The 20,030-nt window shown below is 40.2% G+C and overlaps 3 protein-coding genes and 1 long non-coding RNA gene across 8 annotated transcripts in view; 1 reads left to right on the top strand and 3 right to left on the bottom strand.

The window, feature by feature from the left end:
• Positions 1–3,408: 3,408 nt before the first annotated feature.
• LOC127534766 (UDP-glucuronosyltransferase 2A1-like) lies at positions 3,409–8,765 on the bottom strand. Its single transcript, XM_051950801.1, has 2 exons — positions 8,583–8,765; positions 3,409–6,268 (listed from the first exon to the last, which is right to left on the bottom strand). The coding sequence occupies exon 2, from the start codon at positions 6,264–6,266 to the stop codon at positions 4,686–4,688; it is 1,581 nt and encodes a 526-aa protein (XP_051806761.1). The 5' UTR covers positions 6,267–6,268; positions 8,583–8,765; the 3' UTR covers positions 3,409–4,685.
• LOC110972556 (UDP-glucuronosyltransferase 2B31-like) overlaps positions 4,631–20,030 on the bottom strand; it is a 55,979-nt gene continuing 40,579 nt past the window's right edge. The window contains exons 1-2 of one of the 3 annotated variants that reach the window (XM_051950784.1): positions 12,967–13,106; positions 9,723–11,472 (exon numbers count right to left, since the gene is read on the bottom strand). In XM_051950784.1, coding sequence (XP_051806744.1) covers positions 9,878–11,458 — 1,581 coding nt within the window. In that variant the 5' untranslated portion in view covers positions 11,459–11,472; positions 12,967–13,106 and the 3' untranslated portion in view covers positions 9,723–9,877. Of the gene's footprint in view, positions 4,649–9,722; positions 11,473–12,966; positions 13,107–20,030 lie in introns of those variants that run through there. The other 2 variants (XM_051950778.1, XM_051950789.1) reach the window with 2 other exon arrangements.
• Positions 4,767–20,030, top strand: part of LOC127534769 (uncharacterized) — a 35,385-nt gene continuing 20,121 nt past the window's right edge. For 2 of the 3 annotated variants that reach the window (XR_007943184.1, XR_007943185.1), the window contains exons 1-2: positions 10,290–10,381; positions 16,803–16,833. This is a non-coding gene — a long non-coding RNA (uncharacterized LOC127534769). Of the gene's footprint in view, positions 4,848–10,039; positions 10,382–16,802; positions 16,834–20,030 lie in introns of those variants that run through there. The other variant, XR_007943186.1, reaches the window with a different exon arrangement.
• Positions 16,062–20,029, bottom strand: LOC127534763 (UDP-glucuronosyltransferase 2C1-like). Its single transcript, XM_051950794.1, has 2 exons — positions 19,366–20,029; positions 16,062–17,893 (listed from the first exon to the last, which is right to left on the bottom strand). The coding sequence occupies exons 1-2, from the start codon at positions 19,481–19,483 to the stop codon at positions 16,299–16,301; spliced, it is 1,713 nt and encodes a 570-aa protein (XP_051806754.1). The 5' UTR covers positions 19,484–20,029; the 3' UTR covers positions 16,062–16,298.

Here is a 20,030-nt window from a genome sequence, read left to right as displayed (position 1 = left end):
CTGTGAGAGTTTAGCTAGTAAATTTGCACCATAACAAAGACTTCTGTGGTGCCTAATGATCTCTGACTAGAGCTTTTGTGTTCAGGACGACCCGAAATGGACCAGAACTTTGTGGACCAAATCATGTATCTCTTGACTAAATCAGAAATATCTGGATAAATAAGTGTTGTCTTCAATTTGTGCACTATTATTGTGAAACTTTTACAAGAAAACTGTTTGGCATTAGCATCCCTGGCACCCTGTCACAAATCGTGCTCTTCCTTTACGACACCTATTTGACAGCGGGCATAAGCAAAAGATTGGGTTGGGGTTTGTGAAGAGAGCATTGTGGAGGTTTAGCTCATAAAGAGCTCATGACAAAGACTTCTGTGGTGGTTAATGACCTCCAACCATAAGTAATGTGTTTTGAGCAACAGTAGATGTAAACAAAAATCAGGTTTAGGTTTGTGTAGTCCAAAAAAAGTGACTTGATTGGGACTCCTTACCTCTAAGATTGGATTGGGGCATCTTTACCAACCATATACAGATCTAGGTATATTTGTTTCAAAACAGGTGTCAGAGACTCTGGTGGTGAACCACGGTGACTTCCTCATCAGAGACTCCCAGTCCAGCTCAGGCGACTTCGTCCTCACCAGCCGCTGGGAGCAGAAAACACTCCACTTCCTGGTAAAGAAGACAGCAGTTCAGTCTTCGGAGATGTACACCCGGGTCCAGTTCAGCCTGGAGACCGAGTCCTTCGACTCCTTACCGGCCCTCGTCCACTTCTACGTGGGCAGCCGTGAGACTTTGACCTGCTGGAGTGGAGCTCAGATCCAGCAGCCGGTCAACAGGACACTACCGCTAAGCTACCTGGAGACGGCTTTTAGAACCGCAGGCAGCCCACCAACCGGCCACCAGGGGGCGCTGGACGGCAGCGAGTCAGGAGAGGAGCGGGTCTGTCCGAGAAGGTGAGGTTCGACTGAGATGGCTGGGGTTTTTACTTACCTTCTCTTTGTTTGTATTTGCCCTAAATCGCTAAAAAGGAGGTGCAAAGTTAGTATCAACTGTAGAGTCACAGTGGAAGTATTATGGGAATGTTCAGATGAGGAGATTTTTAATAAAATTTTGTGAGTGCTGGAAAAAACTTATGGAGTATTATTTATATATATATATATATATATAATGGAGTAATATTAGAAGAAAGAGCCTATTTTACAGCCTATTTTAATATAGAAAAAATAGCAAATATATATCTATTAATTTTTACTAATTTTTTCCCCTGTAAAACCCAAATATAGAAAACAATTTGTATTATATATATTTGAGGATTTTTTTTGGAAAATGTAGCAGTGGATCTGAGTGATTTGAGACAAAGAACCCTGAAAAATAAAAAAACCCAAAAAACTTTTTAATCTCCATATGCATTAAAATAGGTTGTTTCTACTAATGTTCCTCTGTAATTTTTTAAAAATAAAGTACCAATGGCCCAAATACATTGAAAAATTTAGTCCTTAAAGGAAAATAAATACACCAATTTTATTTTAATGCATTGTATTTTATGTAATTAAAATAATATTTTTACTGATTTATTTTGTTGATTGTAAAAATTAATTGCAGTCCACCTTAAATTGAAATCTGTCTTTAAAAGCGTTATCTTTTTGTTTGTTAATTCTTCTTTTTTAAATTAAAGTCTTATTTTCATTTATTTATTTTAATGATTGTAAAAATGAAATACAGTCGACTTTTTAAAAAATTTAAATTACTGGTATTATTGTTTTTTGGTTTGTTTCTTTTTTCTAAATTTTTTCATTAAAATCCCATTTTTTATTGATTCATTTTCTTTATTGTAAAAATAAATTACAGCCCACTTTAATAAAAATGCATCATATTGGTTTGTTTTGTTTGTTTCATTTTGAAAAATTGCATTAAAATTGTATTTTTAAATTTCATTTAGTGTTCATAAAAGTGGAATAGAGTCCATCTTAAAAAAGTTTTAAAAATGTCTCACATTGTTTTTTTTAAATGTCCAAATAAAATTGCATTTATTCATACATATTCAATTTAATTCAGTGCAATTTATTTATCAATTATTTGCCCCTGGAGGATAGAAAAAGTGTTTTGAATTGAAAATATTTGAAAAATTAAAATTTGAATTCTAAAAAATTCCAATGCCCCCAAATCTATTAAACAAATAAAAAAAACATAATTAGACACATTTTTTTTAAGGTGGACTGTTTTTAATTTTTACCCAGTAAACAAATAAAAGGGAAAATATTCAGTCGTCTAGTACCTCTGATTTGCAACATTTAGTCTATAAAATGTATTTTCCTTTATGTATAGATGGCGAATACGTCTTATTTACTTTAAAAACATGCAGTTTCCTGTCTTTCAGGGGGAAATTACACATGATACTCCATCACATGTTCCTCTTTAAGCTCTTTAAATGGTGTGGAAAAGGAATAAAATCCAGAAAGAGCTTCCTGGTAACATGTCTGTCTTTATCTCCATCCAGTCCTTCCTCTCTCCACCACCAGGGGGCAGATGTCAACCAGAATCCTGCAGAATCCTCAGCTTCTCCTCCAAGTGAGTCAAAAGCTAAACACTCTTTTATCTGCTGCAATGATGAACTTCAGAGGCTCAGAAATGATAGAAGAAGTCCACTAAAAAGTCATAAGTCTGTTATTGTACATATAAAATGAGCTGCTTCTGAGGAAGTCAAGGGGAACAGGTGGTTGGTTTGTCGCTGAATGTCTCACCTGAATGTCGACATTGGGATTACATGGAAAAAGAGAAGGGAGAAATTAAGGTGGTGACAGAGTTTCAACATTCAAAGTGTTTTCTGCAGGCTGTTGTCTGTAGAAGGAAAATTTCTGCAATAACATCCGTACATGGGTTTAAATGACTTTCATTAATCTTTACTCCTCATTACCTCTGAAATATAAGAAAAAAAACACCAATTACTCAAAGCTGTCAGGGTGTTTAGCTCCACCGAAACTCCTGCACAATTCATTTACATTGTGTGACTGTAAAATATTTTGTATATTTAAATTACCTTTTTTTTTTAAAAATGTGTTTGCTGCTGCTTAAAAGAAAAATTAAGTCTGATCAGAACTATTAATCTTTTAACTGTTATTTTATATATTTTTAGCTGTTCTGTTGAATTCCAGATTAAAAAATAGCAAAGTCACAGAAAGAAATATATGTGTGTTAACTGTAAAAGAAAATACTTTTTGAAAAAAACAACCAAAACTGTACATAATAGTCACATCAAAATTTAAAAGAAGTAATTACTTCTTTTCAAGTGTATAACTGTATGATTTACTGTATTTAAATCAGCTAAAAAACATAATTACTTTACAGATATTTACAATTGTATTCACCATTTTAAGAATTTGATTTATATAAGATTTAAAAAAACATACACATGTGCCATTTCTTACAAAATGTACTTTATTTGCAGTAATTTAAAGCAATAGGAAGAACGCTGTGACAAAATTATTCCATAAAACTTCCTGATTTGTTTCCCTCAAGTTCGCACTTTTCACCAGATCGTATTTTCACTTTTACAATTCAATTCAATTCAATTCAATTTTATTTATATAGCGTCAATTACAGTCAAATCGTCTCAAGACGCTTTACAGAACCCATATGCCTGACCCCCAGAGCAAGCCCAAAGGCGACAGTGGCAAGAAAAACACCCTTTTAACAGGGAAGAAACCTCGAGCAGAACCCGGCTCTATATAGGGGCAACCCGGTCTCACGGGGATTCGTGAAACTGTCACGTAAGTTTTAGTTTCGGTTTCGTGCGCACCAACACGATTTTGTCATGTTTTTCGTGCCGCTCACCACGAAATGTTTTTCGCTGTGGTAATCACATCTGAAAGTGGTTTATACCGGCGGATTCATGACGATCTAAGCTGTCCATCAGCGTATACTGCTTGTGTGATCGCGTTTGCGGCTGCCGGCCGCCGGACATTCTTGAAATTCCTATGCAAATTGGTAAGTGTACCACCGGCTTATGGTTAGGTTATGGTTAGGTTATGGTTAGGGTTATGTTTAGGGACGATGTCATGAAAAATATAGCGTTGGATTCGCCACGGTTTTACATTAAAGATATAATATACACATTCTTTTGAAATACGTTCTGAGTGGCACGAAAAGTCCGCCGTTTAAAATACATTGGTGCGCATTTCGTGGTGAGCGGCACGAAAAACATGACGAAATCGTGTTGGTGCGCACGAAGCCGAAACAAAAATTTACGTGACAGTTTCACGAATCCTCGTGAGATCGGGCTGATAGGGGGGACCCATCTGCCTGCTGGCCGGGCGGGTTGAGAAGGACAGAGGAGGGCAAGGGGGAGGGATGGGAGAAGAGGGAGGGGTGGGAAAGCAAGGAAAACACAACACACATTTGGATACATGCATGACAGGATATGTGACACAGACAAAGTATAAGCTAACATTGAAAACTGACTCATAATTTACTCTTATGATGTACGGCTCTGACATTAAACATACTCCATATATAGCTAGCAGTAAAATTCAAACAGTATGTAAGTTAGCATAACAGTATAGTGAAGGCAATGCAGAGTTGACTGGTGGAAACGCAGATTTGAGATCCTGCTGATTAACCTGACCCGTTTAGATGTGATCATTAGAAAATATCAGAACTATTTGTATTCAAAATACGCACTCAGATTATAAATATCATTCTTTTTTGACTTTGTTTTGGCCAAATAACCTTCGCAAGAGAAACTTGACTGCAGCAATAAAAATGGTAAATACGAGCAAAACAACTGCCAGCAGGAACGCCGCCACATCGATGGAGTGGTACTGGATTGTGGACATCTTGTAAGACTCTGTCCTTAGGTGGGCCGCTCCTTTGTGCCTCATGACGAACTCGATCCAGAACATGGCCCGGTCCAGCGGCTTCATGGGCTGATCTCGCTGCAGGCTGGACAGAACCTTCATCTTCTCCCTGTAGGACGGTTGGTACAGGACCTCCTTCAGCGCCTCCAGGAAGTTGTCTCTGTTTACTGTTGCGAAGTCGAGGACTTTGGCCACGCCTCTGGCTTTCATCCTGAAGAAGTTGTCGGGTTGGTCGAACATGAGCGGCAGTCCGACCAGGGGGACGCCATGGTAGATGGCCTCCTGCATGCCGTTGGTGCCTCCGTGTGCCACGAACACCCTGGTTTTAGGGTGACCCAGGAGGTCGTTCTGGGGCAACCAGTCCAACATTAAGGTGTTGTTTCCCAGCGTGGACGGTCTTTTGCCTTTGTGCCTCCAGATCACCTTCTGGGGAAGCTGTGCGAAGGCAGCAGCGATGTCCTCTGTTATGTCCTCAGGAAGTTTTTCCACCAGGGTCCCCAGTGTCATCACAATGACTCCGTGCTCGCCGGCGCTCTGAACGAAATCCTCCAGTTCTTTGGGCAGGGGCTTGGCGGGTTTGCACTGGAATCCCGACATGTAGACGACGTTGGGCATGGTGGGTCGTGGCCACTCGAAGGTGAAGTCATTCCTCATGAGCCAGATGTCGGCCGACTGGAACAGCTCCATGTAGTGGACGTCCGGACCGAAGTGGCGATGGACAAACGGGGTGTAATTTGGGTCTGTCACGTACCAAATCTGTAAACGTGTGAAGACAAAGAACAGCATGTTCTTGACCCGCTCGGTGAAAGTCATCTTGTCAGTCAACTCTGACCCAGGTATGGGGACATAGGATAGTGGAGTAGGTGCAATTGCTTGATGCCCTTCACCCTGAACAGTCCATCTCACATTAAGGACTAGTGGAAGACCCAAACGGTGAGCCAGAAGAACTCCTCCACCGTTTGCAGGGTCCGTCAGGACCAAATCGTACTTGGCATCACGGAGGCTCTGAATCAGTTTGTCATCTGCAAATATTTCCTCCATCATTTCAAGCAACACCCTGTTCATCTCACAGAACTCTTTCACCAGGTCAATCTCCAGAGCCATACGAGTCCAAAATGATGCCCCTTGCCGTCGCATCTCCAGTGTTCTTGTTACAAATTGGCCAAAGTTGTCCTTATCGAAACCCACTGAAGCATTCACCGTGATGGACTTGTAGTGAGGGGAATCTGATTTGACATACCAGGCATCTGACGGGCGCAACACGGTGACTTCATGACCTCTGGAGTGAAGCTCCTCGATAATGACCTTCATGTTGATCCAGTGACTTCCATCCACAGGGAACACCAAGACCTTCCCTCCATTCACCAAAGCTGCAGAGTAGAGCAGCGCTGCAAGCACCAACAAGGTCGGTCGATACATTTCTGAAAGAGACATGTCAGGATGTTAGATCTGTCCTCCTCAACAAGGGAGATGAGTTAAAGAATGTTCATCATGTCAGCAAACAATGAGCAGTGGTCTGAGATATGTCTGATATTGTATCGGGAGCCTGATGGTTTAGTCAGGGCAATGATTGAACAGCTGGAAACAGGACTCATTTGTCAATTTTGACTGCTCGACAAAGAACTGATATCGAGCTTTTTGAGTAACTTTTTCACTAAACTTACAAAGAGAAGTTGTCTTTTCCACAGAGGTCATTCAACACAGTCTTTGTCGTGGTGCTCTCTCACTTTGCTCTCCAACATTGGATAATAGTCAATTTAAAGGCCTTTTTGTGCAGTCCTCCTTAATCCATGTTCAACTATATGACTATAGTCAGAGGTCATTAAGCATCACAGAAGTCTTTGTCATGGTGCTCTCTGATTTTTGCTCCACAGCATTGGATAATAGTCAATTTAATTGGCTTTTTTTTTGCAGTCCTCCTTGATCCATGTTCAACTCTATGACTTTAGTTGGAGGTCATTAAGCATCACAGAAGTGAAGTCTTTGTCATGATGCTCTTTCATTTTTGCTCTCGAACACTGGATAATCATCAAATTATTGGCCTTTTTGCAGATTTCTCAGTCCATGTTCAACTATGTGACTTTAGTTGGAGGCCATTAAGCATCAAAGAAGTCTTTGTCATGTTGCCTGTTGTTAGCTTAACCTCTGCAATGCTCTCTGCTTCCAAAAAAAGAGCTGCTTGAAGTCCAAGTGGCCGCCAAGCAAGTAAAAAAAATGAAATTCTCAAGCCAACTTCATTAAGTTACCTCAAGTTTTAAATCCACTAATGCAAAAATTTGAAGTTAATTGACAAAAAAATCACAAGTTGTCGCAATCCAACCAATTTAAAGGACTGTTTTTCATTATTTTGCAACAACATGCTTAATTAATTGGTTGAAATTGGTCCATGCACCAACATTTTTCAAAAACTTTTTAATCTTTATTTTAATAGTTTAGTTCTTAACATGCAAAACAAATGTCTTGTCAGTCTTAAAGTGTAGCCTTGGGACTAAGATATTGTACACAAACATGGTTGTTAATGTGACTCATACGCCAGGGAGCACTTAAAGCCTTTTCCACAAAGGATTTTCAGGATTCTTTCTGTAACCTGAGGCCTCACAGACTTACATAACTCCTCTGCTGCTCAACAACAGCTAAATCCTTACACAACTACCGTGTGGGAATTCCTGCCGCTAAACCCCCGGAGGTTTACAAAAGCTGTTTGTGTTTGGGCGGATTCTCCCTCTCAGGTTTCACAGTGTCATGTTGGAGCACATGTTCCGTAAAGCAGTGAGAGCTGGAGGCCTGTAAAAGGGGATTTAGAAGCTGCTTTATGTATTTTTGGGGGTCAAAGTTCGACACATGGTGCAATTAGCAAGAACTTGAATCATAGAATATTCAGCCGAGGTTTCGTGATGTTGAGTTTGAGCAAAAGAATAATTTCTTCAGGTTTAGACTGCAACTACTGTTAATAATGATGATAAATGTGTGGGTTTTGTGGATTTTTTAAGACCCGGAAATGCTTTCAATGCTTTACAGAGAAACATTTGAGGCAAATTTAAGTTTAGCAGCTGCAATAAACTACACAAATTACAAATTTTAATGTCAGTTTTGCACTAGATAACCAGGATTCTGTGTAATAAAATCAATAAAAGTGTACGTTCTCTCAGTGAAAGCAAAGAAAAATCTCTCCCTGCCAGACTTTGGGTTTCGTTTTTTTATTTTTGTTGGATTCTTTTGCGGAGATTTCACAACAGAAATATTTGTTTGAGCTGGTACATGATCTGACAAGCACTGCTATTTACTATGCACAGTTCAGAATATTTAGTGCAATAAAAAGGTGAAATTAATTAGATTTTTTACAGGTACAAACTTTACTCAACTTAAATTGTCCATTACTATTGTCTTTGCAGCAGTGGCAAATGTTTTTGTGAAGCATTTACAGCGTTTTCAAGTATTAAAAAAATGCCATAACAAAAACACAGTTGTCATTTTTGTTAGCGGTAGCAGTTTAAACTTGTGAAATCTGCTGCTTTAATTCCTGGAGCTCAATTCCTGAAGCTCGGCTCTTTCTGTCAATAAGAAACATCTGGAACCTGTAGCATCCAGCTGCAGCTGCTCAGAGTCGGTTCAACACATCACAGTCGAGTCAAACACAAAAACAGCTTCGGGGAAAAAGTTGTTTAGCTTCACACACCGGCAGCCTTGTCACAGTTTCTGCTTGTAAAATTCCTGAACTCTCATATGTGAACTTACCGTGAGACAGGTCTTCAGATTGAGCTCGTAGTTTAATGTCCAGCCGTCGTCTCTGCAGAGAAACCGACTGGAGGGTGTCGACTCGGAGGAAGCAGGACTTATGTACTCGCTGTGATGTTTTTCTGCAGCAGCTGGTTGGCCGGTTACACAAAGCAGAGCTCAATCAGAAGATAAGCCCTGGAGCTCTGCTTTGAACTCCGTCTGAGTTTGATACTGTAGGTGAAATGCTCAGAAAACGTGAGCAGAGAGGTTCCTAATGTTTGTTTTACTCTCTTTTTTTGAACCCATCACCTTCTGTGGACTTTTTAATTTTAGTTACTATGACTGTCAACAATCAGTGACTGAATTTTTTTCTTGTATATATAAATAATTATTTATTGATTAATTATAGCAACAGTTTACAACACTAGTCGTATCGTGGCCCTTCACATAGTGAAGTCAACCTACTACATTATTACAGTTCCGCTGATAAGGTGTTTTTTTATCCTGTGATTGGAAGTAAAAGGTAATGGCAGCGTTTAACCAAACAGTGCTCTACCACATAAACTCCATAACCTCGTTGGCTGAATTTATTGGTCAAATAAATTACTTATTAAAGCAAAAACGCTGAGGTGAGGGTTCAATAAGGCAGTCTGACTATTAGGAAAATCATTCTGTGATTTTTAAAAAAAAATATGAATTTAAAAAAAATCATTTTCCCTGTTTTGTTAAAATAGATAACGTCCAGTAAATCTCAACAAAAATGTATTAATTTAAATTAATTTACAACGTGTGACTGCAAAATTACAACTGTATTTAGATCTATTTAAAACAAATATATTTGACTGTTATTTAAAAGAAAAAAAATTGTTTTGAGGACTGAAAGATGTCATTTTATGAACTGTTTTGTTGAATTCCAGAAAGTAAATAAAATCACAGAAATATTTGTTTGTTGTTAAAACAACAGCTAAAGCTGTACATAATATTTAAATCAAAAATAAGTATTTTGAAAAATAGCAATTTGTTCTTTTACAATATGTGACTGCAAAAATGTAATTTTCTTACTCTATTTAAATCAGCTAAAAAGTAATTTAAACATTCAGCATTTTAAAGAATTTGTTTGATTTATATAAAATTTTACAACACATAACACATGCACCATTTCTGATAAAATGTATTTTATTTTATTTGTGGTAGTTTACGACAATCAGAAGAGCACTGCTACAAAATTATTCTGTAAAATTTCCTGATTCCCTTCCCTCAAGGTCAGAAGGTCAGAACTAATTGCATCCAAAATGTGAAAACGATTATAAATATTATTCGTTTTTGACTTTGTTTCGGCCAAATAACCTTCGCCAGACAAACTTGATAACAGCGACAGAAACGGTAAATACTAGCAAAACAACTGCCAGCAGGAACGCCGCCACATCGATGGAGTGGTACTGGATCGTGGACATCTTGTAAGATTCTGTCCTTAGGTGGGCCGCTCCTTTGTGCCTCATGACAAACTCGATCCAGAACATGGCCTGGTCCAGCGGCTTCATGGGCTGATCTCGGTGCAGGCTAGACAGAACCTTCATCTTCTCCCTGTAGGATGGTTGGTACAGGACCTCCTTCAGCGCCTCCAGGAAGTTGTCTTTGTTCACCGTCGCCAAGTCCAGGACTTTGGCCACACCTCTGGCTTTCATCCTGAAGAAGTTGTCGGGTTGGTCGAACATGAGCGGCAGTCCCACCAGGGGGACGCCATGGTAGATGGCCTCCTGCATGCCATTTGTGCCTCCGTGTGCCACGAACACCCTGGTTTTGGGGTGACCCAGGAGGTCGTTCTGGGGCAACCAGTTCAACATTAAGGTGTTGTTTCCCAGCGTGGACGGTCTTTTGCCTTTGTGCCTCCAGATCACCTTCTGGGGAAGCTGTGCGAAGGCAGCAGCGATGTCCTCTGTGATATCCTCGGGAAGTTTTTCCACCAGGGTCCCCAGCGTCATCACGATGACTCCGTGCTCGCCGGAACTCTGAACGAAATCCTCCATTTCTTTGGGCAGGGACTTGGCGGGTTTGCACTGGAATCCCGACATGTAGACGATGTTGGGCATGGTGGGTCGCGGCCACTCGAAGGTGAAGTCATTCCTCATGAGCCAGATGTCGGCCGACTGGAACAGCTCCATGTAGTGGACGTCCGGGCCAAAGTGGCGATGGACGAATGGTATGTAGTTTGGGTCTGTGATGTACCAAACCTGAAAACATGTGAAGAAGTAGATCAACATGTTCTTGACCCGCTCAGTAAAAGTCATCTTGTCAGTCAACTCTGACCAGGGTACGGGGACGTAGGATAGTGGAGTAGGTGCGATTGCTTGATGCCCGTCACCCTGAACAGTCCATCTCACATTAAAGACGAGTGGAAGACCCAAACGGTGAGCCAGAAAAACTCCTCCACCGATCACAGGGTCCGTCAGGACCAAATCGTACTTGGCATCACGGAGGCTCTGCATCAGTTTGTTGTCCGCAAATATTTCCTCCATCATTACAACCAACAACCTGTCCATCTCATAGAACGCTTTCATCATCTCAATCTCCAAAGCCATACGAGTCCAAAATGACGCTCCTTGCCGTCGCAGCTCCAGTGTTCTCGTTACAAATTGGCCAAAGTTGTCCTTATCAAAACCACCTGAAGCATTCAGCGTGATGGACTTGTAGTGAAGGGAATCCGGCTTGATGTACCAGGCATCTGACGGGCGCAACACGGTGACTTCATGACCTCTGGAGTGAAGCTCCTCGATGAGGACATTCATGTTGATCCAATGACTTCCATCCACAGGGAACACCAAGACCTTCCCTCCATTCACCAAAGCTGCAGAGCAGAGCAGCGCTGCAAGCACCACCAAGGTAGGTCGGTACATTTCTGAAAGAGTCTCTGAGAAGACATGTAAGGATGTTAAATCTGTCCTTCTGAACAAGAGACTTCAGTCTCTTGTTGATGTTCATCAGCTCAGTAAACAATGAGCAGTCATGTGAGATGCGTCTGATATTGTACCAAGAGCCTAGGGGTTTAGTAGGGAAATGATTGGACCCCTTGAAAATGGACTCATTTGTCAACATTTGCTGCTGGTGCAAGAACTCATATTGGCGTTCTAACAAAATTTTTAACTAAATTTAGAAAAGAAGTCTGTTCCACAGAAAATCCTGCTCCTTACCAGTTTGAAAACACTTTGGTCGAGGTCTTGGTCATTCTTCTGGTAACTACTTTCCATGTGACACATTTGCATAACACCTTCTTAGTGTCACATTTAGCACAACCCACTTGTTTCAAATGATATGAGCCCATTAAAGGATTCACCATTTCCTTACATATGGTCCAGTATGGATGTTCTAGCTCCACTGCAGATTAACTTAATTTGGAGGCCACAATTTTGTACTTGTCACAAGGAACCACATATGAAGGTCGGAGGGGTCAATGAAGGCAAATTCCCATGTTGTACCAAAACTATACATTATCTCACAAAAGTGAGTACACCCCTCACATTTCTGCAGATATTTGATGATATCTTTTCATGTGACAATATTGAACAAATGACACTGATGCAATGTAAAATGGTCGATGTTCAGCTTGAATGACTGTAAATTTACTGTACCCTCAAAACAAGTCAACACACAGCCATTAATGTCTAAACCGCTGGCAACGAAAGTGAGTACACCCCGAATTTAAAATGTCCAAATTGAACTGGTGAGTTGATGACACAAATTGAGCCAAGTGGACATTAGTCCTGAGCTGTTCTTGCTGCTTTGAACTTTATGTATTTGAGATTTATGTGTTTATGGGGGTCAAAGTTCGATGCATGATGAATTAGCAAGAACTGGAATTGTAAAATATTCAGCTGAGGGCTCGTGCTGTTGAGTTTGTTTGAGCAAAAGAGCAGTTTCTTTGGATTCGAACTGTGACTACTGCTAATAATGATGATAAAAGTGTGTTTCGTGGCATTTTTAGTTGTTGAAAAAGATTTAAAATTGCTGTAAACATACATGACACATTTGAGTTTAGCAGCTGCACTCAACTTTCCAAAATTGCACATTTTTCTGTTAGTTTTTTGCAAAATAGCAAGGAATCTGTGTAAAAATAAAAATAAAAATGCACATTCTCTGTGTATGCAAAAAAAAAATCTCTCCGTCAGAGTTTTCGTTTATTTATTTATTTATTTTAACAACAGGAAATATTTCTGTGGCAATCTGATGTGCATTGTTACTTTTTAAGCACAGTCCAGAATATTTAGTACAATAAAAATGTGCAATTTATTCATTTTTTTGTTGAACATAAAAAAAGCTACAGATAAAAGGCACTTATCTTCACACACTGACAGTCTTGTCACAGTTTCTGCTTGTCAAATTTCTTAACTCTCATTTGTGAACTTACCGTGAGCCGACAGGTCTTCAGACTGAGCTCGTAGTTTGACGTCCAGCCGTCGTCTCTGCAGAGTATCTGACTTGGAGGGTGTCGACTCTGAGGAAGCAGGACTTATGTACTCGCTGTGTGATGTTTTTCTGCTGCGGCTGGTTGGCCGGTTACCAAAAGCAGAGCAGAATCAGAAGATAAGCTCTCGACCTCTGCTCTGAGCTTAATCTCAGGTTGGTACTGTAGGTGAAATGCGAGATCATGCGAGGAGAGAGGTTCCTAATGTTTGTCTTATTCCCTTTTCTTTTTTGTTCCCTTCTGGGACAAATAATATGGGAACGGAGCTGAATGTGAATTCAAGCAGAAAATCTGACAATAAAATCAAGTAAACTGACAATGAAAATGCAAAAAAACACAGAAATATAAAAGAAATGTAAGCAAAAGGCAGTTAGATTTTTTTTTATTATAGCACCAGTTTCCAGCACAAATCATATCGTCGCCCTTCACACAGTAAAGTCAACCCCCCTGCAGTATTACACTTCCCCTGATATTTTTTTTATAGTGTGATTGGATGTTAAAGGTGATTGCAGCGTTTAACCAAACAGTGCACTAACACATGGCCTCCATGATCTCGTTGGCTGACTTTATATGACAAATAAATTACATATTAAAACAAATACACTGAGAGGAAGATGCAATAAGACAATCCGATTGTTCTAAAAATAATTCTGTGCTTTTTTTAAATTGCAGTTTTTTAACCTTTTATTCTGTTTTGTTAAAGTACAGACAAGATCTAGTAAATCACAGCAAAAAAGTTTATTTATTTATATTAATTTACAATGTGCAAACGACTGTTATGACTACTGTATTTAGATTAATTTTAAAAATATGTATTCGTCTGTTGTTTAAAAGAACGATGAACTTTATTAAGGACTGATGAGGAATTTTGTAACTGTTCTGTTGAGTTCCACAAAATGAGTAGCAAGAAAAAAATATTTACGTGAACTGTACAAACAACAGCTAAAACTGAAGTTAATTTTAAAATCAGAACTTGTATTTTTTAAAACAGTAATTTGTTTTTTTTTACAATACGTGGCTGTAAAATCTTTTTTTACTGTATTTAAATCAGCTAAAAAATTATGTAAAAATGCAGCATTTTTAAGAAATTGACTTATATGAAATTACACACCACACACACACACACACCATTTCTTATAATATCTATTTTATTTTATTAGTAATTGAGATAGCCATAAACTCACAGTCTTGGTTCTGCTAGATCTAACCGCCGCCTTTGATACAGTAGACCATCACATTTTATTAAATAGACTGAGGAACCTGGTCGGCCTCTCTGGTACTGTTTTTAACTGGTTCACGTCCTACCTCACTGACCGAAGTTTCTTTGTAAGTATGGATACATGTTCCTCAGCAACCCATAAGATAAAGTGTGGGGTTCCCCAAGGGTCAATTTTAGGTCCAACTCTTTTTAATCTTTACATGCTGCCCCTTGGGGACGTCATCAGGAGGCATGGCGTCAGCTTCCACAGTTATGCTGATGATACGCAACTGTACATCACCGTGTCTCCTGATGACACAGGGCCACTTGATGCCCTTTTTCACTGTATTTTAGACATCAACTCATGGATGGCAGCAAACTTCCTGCAGCTCAACCGGGACAAAACAGAGGTTTTAGTTATTGGTCCTGAAGGCCAGAGAGAGAAAATTTTACCAAAGTTACAGGATTTTAAACCCTCAAAATCAGTAAAAAATCTGGGCGTGATCTTTGACTCTGAGCTCACTTTTATTCCACACATCAAAAACATAACAAAGATAGGTTTTTACCATCTCAAGAATATAGCCAGAGTCCGCCCGTTCCTCTCTCAGGCCAGTACGGAGGTGCTGATGCATGCTTTTATTTCCTGTCGTTTAGATTACTGTAATGCCCTGCTCTCTGGTCTTCCTAAAAAGAGCATGCATAACTTACAACTATTTGCAAAATTCAGCCGCACGAGTGCTGTTGAGGACCAGAGGGCGGGAGCATATTACACCTATTTTAAAATCGCTGCATTGGCTCCCCGTGCGCTTCAGGATCGATTTTAAGGTTCTTTTATTAGTTTATAAGTGTCTTAACGGTCTTGGGCCTTCTTATTTGTCTGCACTACTTTTATTTTATCAACCCTCGCGGACCCTGAGGTCCTCTGGTGCTGGCTTTTTAACGATACCACAAGTTAGAACTAGAACACACGGGGAGGCAGCATTCGGTTATTATGGCCGACACAAAGTCAAAATTGTGGAACACCCTCCCAGAGAACCTCAGGGCCGCAGAGAATGTTGATGTTTTTAAAAAGAGGCTCAAGACCCATCTTTTTAATCAGGCTTTTAACTGACTGATTTTAATTCTTTATAATTTCTTAATCTGACTTTTATTCTTACATTTTTTATTCTTAGACTTTTTATTATTATTTTATGTATAAATTTTTACTTTATACATTCTTTTCCCTTATCTCAGTCTTAGCTTCCATACCTTTTATTTATTTATTGATGTATTTATTTTTTACTATTTTTCATTTTTAATTTATTTATTTGTTTTACTATTTTAGTCCCTCGTTTCTCCAGTGTTTCCTCCTGGGGGCCTACCACACCTGGAGTTGATTCTGGTCCACTGATGGGGGTGCTGGCCCGTGGATGGCCCTGGCCCGGGTGGCTGGAGAGCTCTACACCTTCGTGTGGAGCCTCTTGTCTGCCTGGGCTGGGGTGGTCCTTGTGTTGGCTCCCCTGCAGTCATGGTCCAGGACTCCATTCGGTGTGTGTGGCCCCCACAGGTGGCTTCTTCCTCACTTTGGATTTCGGTGCCCAGCCATGTCTCCTCTATATCTCCTTTAATGACAGATGGTGTATGTGGGTGTGTGCATGTCATTATGTTTGTGTGTGTGGGTATGTATGTCTGTTCGTATGTCTACGTATGTGTGTGAATGTATATGTGATTGTGTATCTGTGTGTATATTTGTTGGAGGGTGTAAGGTTTCGGGTTTTTCACAGTGTTTTGTATTGTGTTGTTTTTGTTTTTATCCTCTGTGAGGCACTTTGTGTTACTCTATTGTATGAAAAGTGCCATATAAATAAAGTTGATTTTATTTGATTTGATTAGTAATTTACAATAGAAAGAGCACTACCACAAAATTATTCCATAAAACATCCTGATTAACTTCCCTGGAGATTGCATTTTTCACCAGATTGTATTTTCAAATTCACAGATTTGAGATCCTGCTGATCAACCTTATGTGTTTAGATGTGGTCATAAGAAATTATCAGAACTGTTAGCATTCAGAATGTGAAAACACATTTTATATATATCATTCCTTTTTGACTTTGTGTCGGCCAAATAACCTTCGCCAGACAAACTTGATAACAGCGACAGAAACGGTAAATACTAGCAAAACAACTGCCAGCAGGAACGCCACCACATCGATGGAGTGGTACTGGATCGTGGACATCTTGTAAGACTCTGTCCTTAGGTGGGCCGCTCCTTTGTGCCTCATGACGAACTCGATCCAGAACATGGCCCGGTCCAGCGGCTTCATGGGCTGATCTCGGTGCAGGCTGGACAGAACCTTCATCTTCTCCCTGTAGGACGGTTGGTACAGGACCTCCTTCAGCGCCTCCAGGAAGTTGTCTCTGTTCATTGTTTCAAAGTCCAGGACTTTGGCCACGCCTCTGGCTTTCATCCTGAAGAAGTTGTCGGGTTGGTCGAACATGAGTGGCAGTCCGACCAGGGGGACGCCATGGTAGATGGCCTCCTGCATGCCGTTGGTACCTCCGTGTGCCACAAACACCCTGGTTTTGGGGTGACCCAGGAGGTCGTTCTGGGGCAACCATTCCACCATTAAGGTGTTTTTTCCCAGCATGGATGGTCTTTTGCCTTTGTGCCTCCAGATCACCTTCTGGGGAAGCTGCGCGAATGCAGCAGCGATGTCCTCTGTGATGTCCTCGGGAAGTTTTTCCACCAGGGTCCCCAGTGTCATCACAATGACTCCGTGCTCGCCGGAACTCTGAACGAAATCCTCCAGTTCTTTGGGCAGGGGCTTGGCGGGTTTGCACTGGAATCCCGACATGTAGACGACGTTGGGCATGGTGGGTCGCGGCCACTCGAAGGTGAAGTCATTCCTCATGAGCCAGATGTCGGCCGACTGGAACAGCTCTATGTAGTGGACGTCGGGACCGAAGTGACGATGGACGAATGGCTTGTAAAGCGGGTCTATGACATACATAATCTGTAAACATACGAAGAAGTAGGTCAACATGTTCTTGACCCGCTCGGTGAAAGTCATCTTGTCAGCCAACTCTGACCCTGTTACAGGGACGTAGGATAGTGGACTAGGTGCAATTGATGTATGCCCTTCACCATGAATAGTCCATCTCACATTAAGGACTAGTGGAAGACCCAAACGGTGAGCCAGAAGAACCCCTCCACCGTATGTAGGGTCTGTCAGGACCAAATCGTACTTGGCATCATGGAGGCTCTGCATCAGTTTGTTGTCCTCAAACATTTTCTCCATCAGTACAATCAAAACCCTGTTCATCTCATAGAACTCTTTCACCAGGTCAATCTCCAGAGCCATACGAGTCCAAAATGACGCCCCTTGCCGTTGCATCTCTAGCGTTCTCTTTACAAAATTGCCCATGTTGTCCCTATTGACACCAGATGCGGCATTCAGCGTGATGGACTTGTAGTGAGGGGATTCTGCCTTGACGTACCAGGCATCTGACGGGCGCAACACAGTGACTTCATGACCTCTGGAGTGAAGCTCCTCGATGAGGACCTTCATGTTGATCCAGTGACTTCCCTCCACAGGGAACACCAAGACCTTCCCTCCATTCACCAAAGCTGCAGAGCAGAGCAGTGCTGCAAGCACCACCAAAGTGAGTCGATACATTTCTGAAAGAGATTCTGACAAGACATGCCAGGATGTTAGAACTGTCCTCCTCAACAAGGGACTTGAGTTAAACAAAGTTTATCAGCTAAAAAAACAATGAGCAGTGATCTGAGATATGTCTAATTTTGTATCAAGAGTCTAAGAGTTTAGTCAGGGCAATGATTGAGCCATTGGAAACTGGAGTCATTTGTTGACTTTCGCACCTCATTCAAGAACTCATTTTGAATTTTTAAACTAACTTTTTGACTGAACTTACAAATCTAAAAAGGAAATTTTCTTTTCCACAGAAAGTCCTGCTCCTTCCTGGTATAACAACAGCTTGTTTTGAGGTCTTGTTCATTCTTCCGGTAATTACCTACCATGTGAAACATTTGCATAACTCCCTCATATTGTCACATTTAGCACAACCCGCTAGTTTCAGATGATATGAGCCCATTAAAGGATTCATCATTTCCTTACATATGGACCAGTACGCTTCTCCCTACACCGCCCTGATTCATGGAGCTCCACTGCTATTTAATTTAACGGGAAAGTCATGATTTTGCCTTTGCAACAAGGACACACATGTGAAGGTTAGAGGGGTCAAGGAAGGTGAAAGTCCCATGTTGTACCATAATTCTATCTTTCTTTTTCACTTCAGTCTTGTTTTTGCGAGTGAACTAATCTTAAAGACTGGGGCTCATGAAAGTATTCTTTATTTGATCGGTATTGGCACAAATCTGAGCCTGATCTTTTGTTTGCATCGTAAATGGTGAGCACAATTTGAGGAGGCATATTTTGATAAACTGGTGAATTGATGACACAAATTGAGCCCCATTGACATTAGTCCTGTGCTGTTATTGTTGCTGAAAAAATTATGTATCTGTGATTTATGTGTTTATGGGGGTCAGAGTTCAATGCATGATGAATTAGCAAGATTTGATCATAAAATATTCAGCCGAGGGCTCGTGATGTTGAGTTTGTTTGAGCAACAGAGCAGTTTCTTCGGGTTCAAACTGCAACTACCATTAATAATGATGAAAATGTGTGTGTTTTCTGGCATTTTTAGTTGTTGAAAAAGATTTAAAATTGCTGTAAACAAACATTTATGGCACATTTGAGTCCACCAGCTGCAATAAACTTTAGAAATTGTACCTTTTTGTGTCAATTTTTGACTAAATAACCAGGATTTTGTGTAATAAAACACATAAAAGTGCACGTTCTCTCAGTGAAAGCAAAGAAAAATCTCTCTCTGTCAAACCTCTGAGTTTTTTTCTTGTGTAGTTTTTACAATAGCAAATATTTCTGTGGGCTGATAGACAATCTGATGTGCACTGTTTTTTATTACACACAGTCCAGAATGTTTAGTGCAATAAAAAGGTGAAATTAGTTTTGTTTTTTGTCGAACACAAAACAGGCTTCAGGAAACAGTTGTTTAGTTTCACACACTGGCAGCCTTGTCACAGTTTCTGCTTGTAAAAACCTGAAATCTCGTATGTGAACTTACCGTGAGCCTCCAGCTGACAGGTCTTCAGACTGAGCTCGTAGTTTGACGTCCAGCCGTCGTCTTTGCAGAGTATCCAACTGGAGGGTGTCGACTTTGAGGAAGCAGGACTTATGTACATATGCACTGAAATAGCACCATTTTACAACGAGTCATATCGTGGCCCTTCACATAGTAACGTCAACCTCGGTTCCACTGATAAGGTTTTTTTTTGATATTGTGATTGGAAGTTAGGCAATCACAGCATTTTATCAAACAATAAACTCCATAACCTCATTGGCTGACTTTATAAGACAAATAATTACATATTAATACAAATAAGCTCAGGTGACGGTGCAACACTACAATCTGATTGGTATAATAATAACTGATTGTTATTGAAATTATTCCAGCGTTTTTTAAAAAATTACTCGTTAAAGCTGCAAAATGCAAGACGTGTACTCATATAGACATTCTTAAGTAATAAATAATATTAAATTGTTGTCTTAAATTAAATAAAAAGGGAGGGTGACACCCGAGAAAAACATTTGTCTGCTACTTTCAAACATCTGTGAAATGCTGCACTACCAGAAAAAATACTTTGAATTAATATTCACATCAAAAATATGCATTTTTTAAAGTAGTAATTAGTTCTTATAAAGTTTATGACTGTCTGATTTACTGTATTT

Source organism: Acanthochromis polyacanthus, chromosome 7 (genome assembly GCF_021347895.1).
Source record: "Acanthochromis polyacanthus isolate Apoly-LR-REF ecotype Palm Island chromosome 7, KAUST_Apoly_ChrSc, whole genome shotgun sequence".
Lineage (NCBI taxonomy): Eukaryota > Metazoa > Chordata > Actinopteri > Pomacentridae > Acanthochromis > Acanthochromis polyacanthus.
This window is presented reverse-complemented; position numbering and strand designations above follow the sequence as displayed.

What these genes read in the sequence shown, in the direction of transcription:
- LOC127534766 (XM_051950801.1), bottom strand. Translation starts at nt 6,266, where the DNA reads ATGTATCGACCGACCTTGTTGGTGCTTGCAGCGCTGCTCTACTCTGCA.
- LOC127534763 (XM_051950794.1), bottom strand. Translation starts at nt 19,483, where the DNA reads ATGTACATAAGTCCTGCTTCCTCAAAGTCGACACCCTCCAGTTGGATA. An exon ending in CTGTCAGCTGGAGGCTCACG is followed by an intron (nt 17,894 to 19,365) that starts GTAAGTTCACAT and finishes ATGTCTTGTCAG; the next exon opens with AATCTCTTTCAGAAATGTAT.